At 46.0% G+C, this 12,777-nt stretch overlaps 1 protein-coding gene across 1 annotated transcript in view; it reads right to left on the minus strand.

Moving 5' to 3' along the window:
* Window positions 1-6,346, minus strand: part of SLC12A4 (solute carrier family 12 member 4) — a 58,683-nt gene extending 52,337 nt beyond the window's left edge. The window contains exon 1 of the mRNA XM_081920270.1: window positions 6,067-6,346. Coding sequence (XP_081776396.1) covers window positions 6,067-6,220 — 154 coding nt within the window. The 5' untranslated portion in view covers window positions 6,221-6,346. The remainder of the gene's footprint in view (window positions 1-6,066) is intronic.
* Between the last annotated feature and the right edge of the window lie 6,431 nt (window positions 6,347-12,777).

Consider the following 12,777-nt stretch of genomic DNA (forward strand, 5'->3'; position numbering starts at 1 on the left):
TCCAATGAGCTGAAGGTGGCTGCACATGGTTCCCTCCCTCTCCAGTTTATCCTCACAACAACCCTGTGAGGTAGGTTAGACTGAAAGGCACTGACTGGCCCAGGGCCACGCAGTAAGCTTCATGGCTGAGTAGGGATCTGAACCCTGGTATCCCAGCTCCTACTCTGAAGAAAAAATGAAAATCTGGGGTAATACCCAATTTTAGTTCTACTCAGAGTAGGATCCATTGAAACTAATGAAATCAATGGGTCTACTTTAAGTGGAACTTATCTGGATACAGTCCTTGGTACAGGACACTAGAAGCTCCAACAGCAACCTAGGTCTTAGCTTGCTTTTGGAATTCTGCAACAAGAAAATTCTGCAACTGAAATAAATTATGAAATAATAACCCATTGTGCATAAACGATGGTGAAAGGCAAAGAGTCCTACAAGGCATGAATGGGGTGTGATTGCCTGGCGTGGCCATCACTGGCAAATATGCCAGTGCAATGCATTGAGTGTTTGCAGATCTGCCAAACCTCCATATCTGACCTGCTGAACACCCTGACAAGATCACGCCCCAAGTTATTTACACAGTGGTTTTATATTTCATTCCTGCTCTCTGTCTAATCAAGGTATTTTAAAGCCCTCTACCTCTGCAGGACTAAGTGCAGGAATGACCACAAGAGGAAAAGCAAACAGCAGCCGGAGATTAGAGAGTTTAAACTTTAAAGAACAGAGAATCACAAGTTTGTGTCAACAAAAGAGAAAGCACTTGGTTAAACAGTTATATTATCTACAACACACACCCCAACATTTATGTCAATGGGGTAGTTTCAGAGTTCCATTCAGGGAACAAGTGGCCCTTGACTCCCACTTCTCTGCTCCAAAGGACTGGGTGAACCCTTCAAATCAGCACCCAGTGGTGGCACAGAAGGAATAACTGAAAATGCTCTGTCTTTCCATTTCTGTTTGCTGAAGGGCTCCATCAGATCCAAGCCACTCTCTTTAGCACCAGAGTCCCCATTTTCTTAAAATGCAGAATCCATATTCAAATGAATGAATAACAGGACTCCATCAGGATGTTGTAGACTCTCCTTCACTGGAGGTTTTAAAGCAGAAGTTAGATGGCCATCTGTTAAGGATGCCAAAGCAGGGGTTGGACAAGATAACCCTTGGGTTTCCCTTCTAACTCTACAATTCTTTGATTCTATGAACACCTGAATGGCTTTTTTCACCCCAGTGTTTAAGGAAAATTTACTAGGTGTGGGCAGAGAGGGTGAAGGCAGGAAGTGGACTGCCCCACAGCAGCAACCAGACTTGGCAGAGGAGGGTGAAACCGACATAGGACTACTGCTGAAGATCCAATTCCCCATAGGTCGTTCATGATCTCACAACACTATTATAGGGGCTGAAGAGTGGAACAGTTTATTATGCAAAAACAACTTTGACCGAGACCAAAGAACATAGGAAACAACCACATGCTGGATCAGATCATTGGTCCATCTAGCTCAGTACCATTTACACTGATGGGGGATGGCTCTGCTGGAAACCGCCAGGAAGAGTTGAATGCTCTTGCCCTCAGGTCCTGATTACATGCATCCCACAGGCATCTGGTTGGCCCCTGTGACAGCAGGATGCTGGACTAGATGGACACTGGCCTGATCCAGCAGACTTTTTTATGTTCTTCTTTTTTATGTTCTCCCCCCATGAGATGCTGGGGATTGAACCTGAAGCTTGCTGCAGTCAAAACAGATGCTCCACCACTGCGTCACAGCCCTTTCATTGGAGATCCATTGCTAAACAACAGAAAAGTCATTGGCCAGATGAAGCAAATACCCTTAAGTTGTGTAAGTCAAATGTTCATATAAATCTGAACAGGAACTTGCAGCATCACAGGCTGAAATCTTGAGCACAGGAAAAATAAAAACAAATAACTAAATATATATTTTTAGAATTGCCAACCCTTCTGCAGCCTCAGAATTTCACACACGTGCTTTTAAAACATGATCTGCCGTTGTTGTTTTTTAAAAATCCTGGACATCCTGGCTTTTAAAAACAAGCTGAAGAAGTTCCCTGATGTTTCCTAGCCGCTCACTAGGCCTGTAGTGAGCAGCCTTCGACTAAATGCTTCCAACTTTGCAGTTTACCAAGTAATTGTTGAAAAGGCTACCACCGCCCAAGCTTCAGCAAATGGGCACACTTATGTTCTGCTGATCTGCATCCAAACCAAATGTCTGACGGCACCAAGCTAAATAAGAAACCAGCTGAGTTGAGCTAAGACTGCCAGAAGACCAGTGGCAGAGAGTCCTGCATAAATTGAACCTTAAGGACAACCTTTAGATATAACCCCAAACATTTCTTTAAAAATAAATTATTGCACTTATTCTTCCAAGGAGCTTAAGACTGTAGGAAGGACCACAGTTCAGAAGGTTGCAGGTTCAATCCCCAGCATCTCCAGGCAGAGCTGGGAGAGGCCCCTGTCTGAAACTCTGGGGCGCCACTGCCAATCAGTGTAGACAATATGGAGCTAGATGGACCAATGGTCTCATTCAGTGTAAGGCAGCTTCCTATCTTCCTAAGGCAGCGTGCATAGTTCTCCTTATAGCTCCACCTTGACTGACTGACTGACTGACTGGTTGGTTACTTAGGTACTCAACAATAGTCCTGCTCAGAATAGACCCAGAAAAGCCAATGGAAACAACTAACTTGGGTTGAATAATTTTACTGGATCTACTACTCTGAGTAGGACTTAGCTGACCACAACCCTGAGTTTAGTTTACTGAACTGATAAATTGGTTCCCACAATATAATAATGCCCTAAAACAATTTGCAATAGTATTAGACTTGGATATTACTTTATACTAAAAAGTCTCAAACAGATTTACAATATATGTTATGCAATAAAACCTAAGTAAAATTTTTTTGTTGAGGTAGGTTAGGCTGTGAGTGTTTTGCAGACGAATGCTCACACAACAAACTTCATGGCCATGTGGGAAAATCTGAACCCAAATCCCTATCTCAACATTCTATCCCCCTATACCCAGTACAAAAGGCTACCCAGATCAAGGGTTACAAGATTAAGTTCTTACCCTCATTCTGCCCATTAGACATCGCTGCTCTAAACACAGGTCACTCCACTGCATGGCCCCACGTGCACTAACTGGACTCATTTTGCACCTGGTTCTGATTGGTGGCTCCTGGTGTCCTGGTAAAAGACTACAACATAGTCTGCAAGCCTGATTTACAGCATCAGATGCAGCTGAGCAGCCTAAAGGACTGAGCAATAAGCTCTCTCACACCCGACTTTAGGTGAATATCATTAGCCAATTAAATCAATCAAAGCAGCTCCACTCCTGAACCCTACTCTGAACCATGATTGGTTTGGTTGCAGAAGATCCAGCTCATGACCACTCCCTGGAGCTGCATTACATTTAAATCAATGCATACCGAAAATCACCATTTTAAACAGGTGTCTGAAACAAGAAAGTATTTCCTTCTGACTCCCAATGATTAAGATAGTAACTCTGATCATATAAAACCAACCTTCACCACCCTTGCAGTCCTCTGAATGCTTTAGACTACAACCCTCATCAGCTCTAGCCAGCATGGCCAATGGACTCGGAGGACATCAGGGTGGAGAAGACAGCTGTAACCTTTTCATTGCATTTCCCTGTAATAAGACAGTGCCACCCTATTAAGGGAGAGTTCTTGAGATAATTTCCTAAGGCATCTGAAAAAAAGGGCTGAGGCCTTATGACTAACGTGGCTTTTCCACTCCAACATCAACAGGCTCCCTATTCATGAAAATGTGAATTGAAGTGGCAGGATGGGTGAAAGCACTTTGAGCCTTTTGGCTATTTCCATGGAGAAGGAATAATCAGAAGAATGGGGGAGTGGGGAGGAACTTTAGAAGTAAACCCTCTCTGGTATACACAGGGCCTTTTTAGATTTAGGAGTCTCCAAAATAGTTAGCAGTTCCCTTGGCTTTTTTTTTTTAACCTGGGAAACATTTCCACAAAACATAAGTCCCACTGAGCATTCAAAGAGGCTGACTCTCTGGTGTTTTTAGGACTGAAGCTTTCGTTTCTCATATTTGTACACATCCCAGCTGTTCTTCGTTTTAAGGAGTGAAACTTTATGGAACATTACAGATTAACGGAACTGTATAGTAAAGAAGAGCAGACAGAAAGGAACTGCATAGCCCATCAGATCAGTGTTTCATTTAAAGAGAGACGCCAGATTCTGTTTGGTCTGGAAATAAGGCCACATCTGCCCTATGCATTTAGAGCAGCATCATAGCACTATAAACAGTCATGGCTTCCCCCATAGAATCCAGGGAACTGTAGTTTGTTAAGGATGCTGAGAACTGTTAGGAGACTCCTGTTCCCCCCCATAGAGCTACAATCCCCTCAGAGTTCCCTGGGAAGAGTGACTGGTTGTTAAACTACACTGGAAATGAGAAACCAGAGTTCAAATCCCTGGTTGTCTAAGCTGCCAAGTGGCCTGGCCTCCCCTACAGTGTGTGTGTCACTATGCCTACCTCAGTGTTGCAAGAGAACACCACTCTGGGCATCCTGGGTAGGGCAGAGGGGAAGAGCAGGATACAGATATAATAAGCACATTTTATTTACTTCAATATTTATAGGACCAGGTCCACCCAAAGCATGATTTTATATGGCCGGGTGGAGTCCAACAACATCTGGAGGGCCAAACCTGCTTTGACGCAGGTGTGTGGAAACAGGAGGTCACTTGTCACACAAGGCTCAGTGTTAAGATGCGTGAGCTAAAACTCCTCCTCCTCTTGGAAGGTACAAATATTTAGTTGGCTTTTTCATCCTGTCACTTTCCAAACCTAGCCTTCTGCCAAGCATATGTCTACCAGCAGATATCTATTAACCACAGCAGATAAGAGCATTACAAGAAGCCCTGCCGCATCAGGTCTAAAGTCCATCTAGTGCAGCATCCTGGAGCTACAGGGAACCAGCCTGTTCCTGCATATGCAGAACAACCCTTCAGATATTCAAGGACAGCTATCATGCCTTCCTTTCCCAAACTTGGGTCTCCAGCTGTTTTTGGACTACAACTCCCATCATCCCTAGCTAGCAAGACCAGTGGTCAGGAATGATGGGAACGGCAGTTCAAAAACAACTGAAGACCCAAGTTTGGGAAACCCTGCTCTAGTCTAGACCTTCTCTGAGCTAGGCTGAACATACCCAGCTTTTCCAATCCTTCCTCATAGGACCTGCTTTCCAGGCCACTCACCATCCTTATGACCCTCTCTGAACATGCTCCTTTGTCATTTGTCTTCTGTTGTTTCTACAATGCCCTGAGACTGTAGGATGAAGAGTGTACTAAAAGTCTAATAATAAAAATAACAGCCTTCTTAACTTGATCATAAACAACCTAGCATGAAGGATGAGCAGCGAGGGAGGTCAAGTTTGCTGATGATGCCCAAATCTCCAGGGTGGTCAAAAGAAAAAGGGTCTGTATGGCACAGATTGAAGACAGGAGTGCCTGGCGTCCATGAGGTCACGAAGAGTCAGACACGACTAAACGACTAAACAACAACAATGGCATAGATTAGACCTGGGAGTTAGCTACAAGGCAAAGGCATCTCATTGCCATTCTGCACACACTCAGGAGACACACATTTTCTCCTCCGCAGGGATTAGGAACGTATGGCCCTCCAGATGTTTTTGGACTGCCAATCCCTATCAGGAATCCAGAAACACCTGAAGCGCCCCACACTGCAGTTCCCTTCCCGGCAGTCGCTGAAGAGCTGAGAACACAAGGCTCCCACCACTCTCCACATGCTCAGAAACATCCCTCCGTTACTCTGCACACGCCTCTCTCCTCAGCCTTGGTGGAGAGCGGCTCTGGAACTCTTCGCATGCTCAGGGACCTTTTCTCCGCGAGCTCCACCTGCTCCCTCCCACCAGAAGTAACGGGACACAAAAGCGATATCTAGAAAGAGAGAGAAAGGCGACTGGAGGGAAGGGGAGGGAGAGGCCGCCGCCGCCACGCACACACCCACAACACGCCAGCCAACTTTGCAGCCGTCGGCCCAACTTTCCCTCCACTCACCGTCGGAGCTGACCGTGTCGTAGGCATCGCGCTGGTGGGAAGCGCGGCGCGCCCCGTCGCCGGGCTCGCTGTAATCCACCCAGCTGAGTCCTTCCAAGTTGTCGTAGTCCGTCCGGTGCTTGTCCTCCACCGGCACGACGGTGAAGTGCGGCATCGTCTCGGCCACGCCGCGGCCCACCTCTGCCTCCGCCTCTGCCTCCGGTGGGGCTTCTCAGGAGCAGGCGGGGTGCGGCGGAGAGAGAAAGAGGCGCGCAGCAGCAGCACCCGCCGCGGGGCCAGGCTGGCATTCCAGCAGCCTTGGGTCACTTCCTCTCAGGAAACCCGGCTCGTCGACTCCACCCATTCCCCCCTCCAGGCTGCAAAAAAAGAAGCTGGGATCACGGGGGGGGGGGGGCATTCACCACGCCCCCGGGGGTGGGGTCTGCTTCCCCCAGCAAAACGCTCTTGGGGGATGAGTGAGGGGCAGAGAGGAGGAGTACGGTTGCGGGAAACGGAAGAGAAGGGGGCCAGGACCCCATCTGCCAGCCCACGACCACTCAACGAGAGGCAAAGATCCCACAAGCAAAGAGCATATATAGAAGTGCTTGGCGTGGGGGTGAGGGGGGGTGAACCTGTGGCCGTCTAGATGTTGTCGGATTCCTCCTTCCACCAGCTGCGACCATTGGCCACGCTGCCTGTGGCTAATGGGAAATGGAAGTCCTACACCAGCTGGAGAGGGCCACAGATTTCCTGCCCTCGATCCGGATTGCAACGGTAGTGCCCTTAGGTTTAGGGGCAGAGGTCAAGGCCCCCACACAGCAGGATGTGCAGGAGGCTGAGCCCCCCCCCCAAAAAAAATACAGCAGGGCTGGCTTGCCACAATTTGAAATAATGCACTTTACCAGCTGAAGAGGGGCCCAGAAAGACCATTAAGTCCAGAGTCTTAACTATTACCACCCCTCACGCACACAGATGTTTTTGACTACAACTCCCATCAGCCCCAGCCAGTGCTTGCCGGGGCTGATGGGAGCTGTAGTCGAAAACATCTGGGAGGCACCAGATTGGGAGAGCCTGGTCTAAAAAGAATTCAGTGTGTTGTAGTGGTTAAGAGCGGTAGTCTCGTAATCTGGTGAACTGGGTTCACGTTTCCACTCCTCCACATGCAGCTGCTGGGTGACCTTGGGCCAGTCACACTTCTTTGAAGTCTCTCAGCCCCACTCACCTCACAGAGTGTTTGTTGTGGGGGAGGAAGGGAAAGGAGAATGTTAGCTGCCTTGAGACTCCTTAAAGGGAGTGAAAGGTGGGATATCAAATCCAAACTCTTCTTCTTTTTCTTGATTCTCCCAAGCCTTCCGGACTTACAACTTACAACCTGTCCAGAGGATAACCCTCATCATCAGCTGCTTCCTCTTTTTGCCTCCGTGTTGCCCTATTAGAACTCAGCAGGGTGGAGAATAGGTCAAATCTCGCCTTAGTTGGCGCTGCCTGTCATGGGCTCTGGCTTTGCCTGGCATTAGCTTTGACTCCACCTACCACTGACCTTGCTTTGTGCCCCACCAGACCCAATGGGCGACAGCCACCACCGAAGAAGTCTTAAGTGAAGAAATGCCTGCCTAACACTACCTGTTTTGGGTTGCAGCAGACTGCCTAGAATACATTGTCTGAGCAATGCTTGCGGTAATTCTGTAAAGTAAGTAGATTTATTATGTGTAAAGATTGTGCACATCACTTAGTAATTATGCAGGTTTCCAAGGCGTAGCAGACACCGCTCTAGGGCAGGAGTTTTCTTAGACATGTTGCATGCTCCTGGTTGTGAGAGTAGCAACTACTAAGGGACGAGTGCAAGCTTTCTTTTGCTTGTGTTGCATCTACTCACTGCATCTGTTTGCCATCCTTGCATTTAATTACGTACAGTACTTCTATATTCTTTCGCAAGTGACTTGTTTCTCCCTGATCGCTCTCAAATCTAATTGGCTGAGGCCCTGTGTGGGTCAGGTCTCCAGGTTAAGACACAGTTCAAGAACACATACTAGCCAGGCAACAGCACTTCAGGCAGGTGCAAGTGGGGGGGGGCTGTCCCTTGGATTCCACATTCAGCTCCTAGCCTTCCAAGTACAGCAAGTTGATAAGGGACATTTATGCTATTCTTTATGGAGCCCTTTCAAAGGAAATAGTGGTGAGAGGCTATCCCCTCCCACACAGTAATTTCAACGACACTTAAAAAACATCTTTCAAAAGTAACAGCCATAAAAAAGCGCCTCCAGGCAAACACTTAATCACATTTGACATTCAGTCTAATTTTGCCCTTCATTGTCCTGGAACAAATAATGTGTTTCCTATTCATTAGGGCTTCCTCTTCCCAGAAGTGTGACGGCGGCTTTTATTTTTGGGTCTTCGTTAACATTGAATTTGACTCATTGCGCCCTGTAATAAATTTTGAGTGAGAGAAGTCAAGATGATTCTTTTTTAGGTGGTAGAGACTTCATGCTGTATTGTGAAGTCACTGAAGCAGCCAGGTTGAACTTCTGCGGTGACCCTTGGCACGTGAATAGAAATCCTACAGAAACAGTCCTGTTTTTGTCTGTGAAAATTTGTTGTGCAAATTCTGCAGGAAAATTGAAATGGTGAGGGAGACTTTTAAAGTCTAGTCATACTGCTTCCCCAAGGGCTGGATTTGGCACAACTTGTGGCCCTTCATATGTTATTGAACTCCAACTCCCATCAGCCCCAGCCACACAGCTGGCACTAATATGAGCCTTTCTGAGGCAGCTGCCTCAAGCAGCAATCTGGGGGGGGGGCAGATTTGGACCTGGGTGCTGCGCCTGCCTCCTGCCCACTTGCTTGTGGTGGCAATACCTCCACACTGGGGCAGTTTCTTCATACTCACACATCTCTTTTTATCCTCCATTCAGGCAAGGATTCATATCACACCCACCTCCTCAACCCATGCCCCCCGAAACACAGCTCCTCTTTCCATTCTGCCAAGCTCCCCCTCTCGCCTGCTCCATGGCAGGGGTGTCCAAAATGTTTTCAAAGAGGGCCAGATTTGATGAAGTGAACATGTGTGAGGGCCGACCAAAGTTAAGCTTATTATTGGATTGAAGTTGTTGAACTTTTTTAAAGATTTTACCCTGGGAAATAAACTGCCACAGGGGTCGGATTAAAGTGACTGACAGGCCGGATTAGGCCCCCAAAACAGACTTTGGACATGCCTGCTCCATGGCTTACTAGCTGTCTTGTGAAGCTGGAAAGCCTTGCAACATTTGACTTGCCATTTTATTCTCTTTACAAGTGAAACCGGTTAAAAATTACCACACTTGGATTATATTATAGCTTAGGGCTTGCAGAGACCAGATAAAATGGACAGATAACTGACCCACCTGGTAAATTTCTGAAATTAAGCTTCAAATGTGAAAATGAGATTATTCACTGTTAAATTTATTTCTAAGGAATCCTGGGAACTGTAGTTTACCCCTCACAGAGCTACAATTCCCAGCATCCTTAACAAGCTGCAGTTCCCAGGATTCTTTGGGGGGTGGGGTGCTTTAAATTTATGGTATTTATGCAGCCTAAGATCCATTCCTATGCACGCTGAGTTTAGGGCAAGTGTCCCTGGACTCTGGGAGACTTACTTCTGTGTAAACATACACCGCATGGTGCTATAAGTCACCAGTGAACTTGTCCACGAATGTAACAATTTTGGGGATTAGGTACACTTTACAAAGGAGGGGAACATTTTTTTCTTGTTTGCTTCTCTGAAATGTGGTAGACAAAGGGACTCTGTGGGAAAACAGTGCTTCTGGAAAATTTGCTGTTTTGTGGTGTTCATTTAAAATGTCTGGTGTATTGCGGATATAGAAAAGTTTTTTCTCCCTCCCTCATAGCACTAGAACTTGCAGACACCCAACGAAGCTGCCTATTGGAAGATTCAGGACAGAAGAAAGAATATACTTCTTCACACACAGCATATAAATTTGGAACTTGCTCCCACAGGAGATTGTGAGGGTCACCAAATTGGCTGACTTTTAAAAGAGGCTTAGACCAGGCCTGTCCAACTCCCAAGAGACTGCGATCTACTCCCAGTGTAAAAAAACTGACAGTGATCTACCCATTGTCATTGAGGATTCACCAGAATTGTTGAGCTTTTTGGAAAGACCAGCGCTAAAGGCAATCACCGTGCTCCAGATCGCAATGAGGAAACACCAAACTCCGCCCACTAGACGCAATGGAGGAACAGAGTGGGGGGGCAGAAACATTCATTGCGATGCTTCTCTAAGGCAGCGATTGATAAGGATCCTGTGATCAACCACGCACACCAAGGGATCTATCTACCTGTTGATTGTGGTCCACTGGTTGGACATGTCTGGCTTACACAAATTCATGGAGGAAAGGGCTAGCCATGATGGCTATGCTTTGCCTCCGTGGTTAGTATTCTGAATACCAGCTACTGGCAACCGCAGGAGGGGAGAAAGGGCTCTTGTGCTCAGGTCCTGCTTGAGGTCTTCCCATAGACATTGGGTCAGCCACTGTGAGAACAGAATGCTGGGCTAGATGGGCACTGGCCTGATCCAGCAGGTTCTTCTTATTGTGTTTGACCAGGTGGCTATAATCAGAAGTTTGTTGTGTTGGTGTCTGATATTTTCATGTTAGAGAAAGGGACTTCTTCCAGACTATTGCTATTTTGCAGGTGGGATTCAATTGCATACAGACAAATTCAGGTTGTGTAGTTGAACTAGATTTGGTGATCTTTTCCAACAAACTCACTTTTAAAAAGTGGGTTTTTTTCTGGTAAGGAAGATGACCAAGAAAATCGCTTGCAAAGTATAAAAATAGGTTGACACAATACTGCTTAACCACCCTTGCAAATAAATCAGAATAAATGCTTAGATAACAAGTGATATGAAAGGAATGCAGAATCCCCGCCCCCTTCCCCAGCGGTGTCTCCCCTACCCCCTCCATGCTCCAGAGAGACATCATCCTGCTTTTTCATTTTTTAAGGAAAGACAATGGCACTGCTATCGCTTCCATTACAAGCAAACAAGACTTTTGCTTTATTTTCCTCGAGCCCAGGGTGTGTAGGATTAAACTGTAAAGGCTAAAATGCAATTGGTGCTGCATGCTTTGAAGTGGTAGGCAGTCAGGATAAGCCTTGTCTGATTCACTGATAAAAAGCAACCTTGGTTAAGGCTGAGCAGTGCGCTGATGCATTCTCTTAAGACTTAGTACCAAGAGGAAACTTTCAGAAGTTTGTTTAGATTGTTTATTCGATTGCTTCTTTCAAAGGGCGAGCAGAGATGGACAGGAAGCAGTGTTTGTTTTTCCATGTCAAATTAGTTAAATCACTAGAAGGTAAATCAATCTCCTTTGGGGAGGGACAATAGCTCAGTGGTAGAGCTATTGTTTTAAGAATCATAGGAAGCTGCCTGATACTGAGTCAGACCATTTAACACCTCTCCAGGGTTTCAGGCAGATGACTCTCCTAGCTCTGCCTGGAGATGCCAGGGATTGAACTTGGAACTGTCTGCATGCAAAGCTACCATTGAGCCACAGCCTTTCCCCATACGGCTCCAAGTTCATTCTCTGGCCCTTTCAGTTAAAAGGATTAGGTAGCTTCCCTGCTGGAGGCTGTGGATATACATTGCCAGGCAGAATTGCTTTAATGATTTGACAGTGGGCTGGTTCATGCATAACACTAAACCATGGTTTATTTAAGCCACATGTTATTTAGCAAACCACGAGTCAAACACGAGTTGTCCCACAAATGTCCAAACAAACCATGGCTTCTTTCTCTAAAGCTTGCCTTGTCTTCCAGCTGCTTTTGCCTTATGACTTTGTAGTTTTGTAGTGGGATTCCTAAAGAAACTGTGGTTGGGAAAGAGTGCTGGGTTCACGGATAATACAAAGCTACAGTTAAAACATTAGGAATGAGAGAGAAATTTGATTCACTTCACATTTAAAGGTGAATCTACTTAATTTGCACTTTCTAAAACAATACACAGATGGAAACACGGCCATCCTTCAAAGTTCACACCTCTCCAAATTATGCAATCCAGTTATCCAAGCAAGTACCGTATTTTTTGCTCTATAAGACGAACCAGACCACAAGACGCACCTAGTTTTTGGAGGACGAAAACAAGAAAAAAAATACTCTGAATCTCAGAAGCCAGAACAGCAAGAGGGATCTCTGCGCAGTGAAAGCAGCAATCCCTCTTGCTGTTCTGGCTTCTGGGATAGCTGCACAGCCTGCATTCGCTCCATAAGATGCACACACATTTCCCCTTACTTATTAGGAGGGGAAAAGTGAGTCTTATAGAGTAAAAAATACGGTAATTTGTACCATAATGCATATGGTATATTAAAGTGTGTGTAAAATGTGTGTCATGTTGTTGTTCTATTACCTGCTTTTCACTGTAATGTCCCAGGGTGGGTTGCAACATCACGACAACATTAAAAACCATTTAAAACAGCCCATTAGTGAAAATAACATACATAAATGGATTATATTAGGAAAAAGTGACTTGCAAAAATGTGTATATGTCCTGAGTACACCTAGCCCCCAATGAGGACCTGCAATTGTAAGTTTAGTTCTTTATTGTCAAAGCATGCAATTACATCGGTACCTGTGGTGCAAGAATTACATGCACCACTCCTGCTAAGTATCTAGCTAGGCATCTCCTCGAGACTTGTGCTCTGAGCCAGAGCAACAGTGTGATCACGCATCCATCAGCACAT

Source organism: Podarcis melisellensis, assembly GCF_964234715.1.
Source record: "Podarcis melisellensis genome assembly, chromosome: 8".
NCBI lineage: Eukaryota > Metazoa > Chordata > Lepidosauria > Squamata > Lacertidae > Podarcis > Podarcis melisellensis.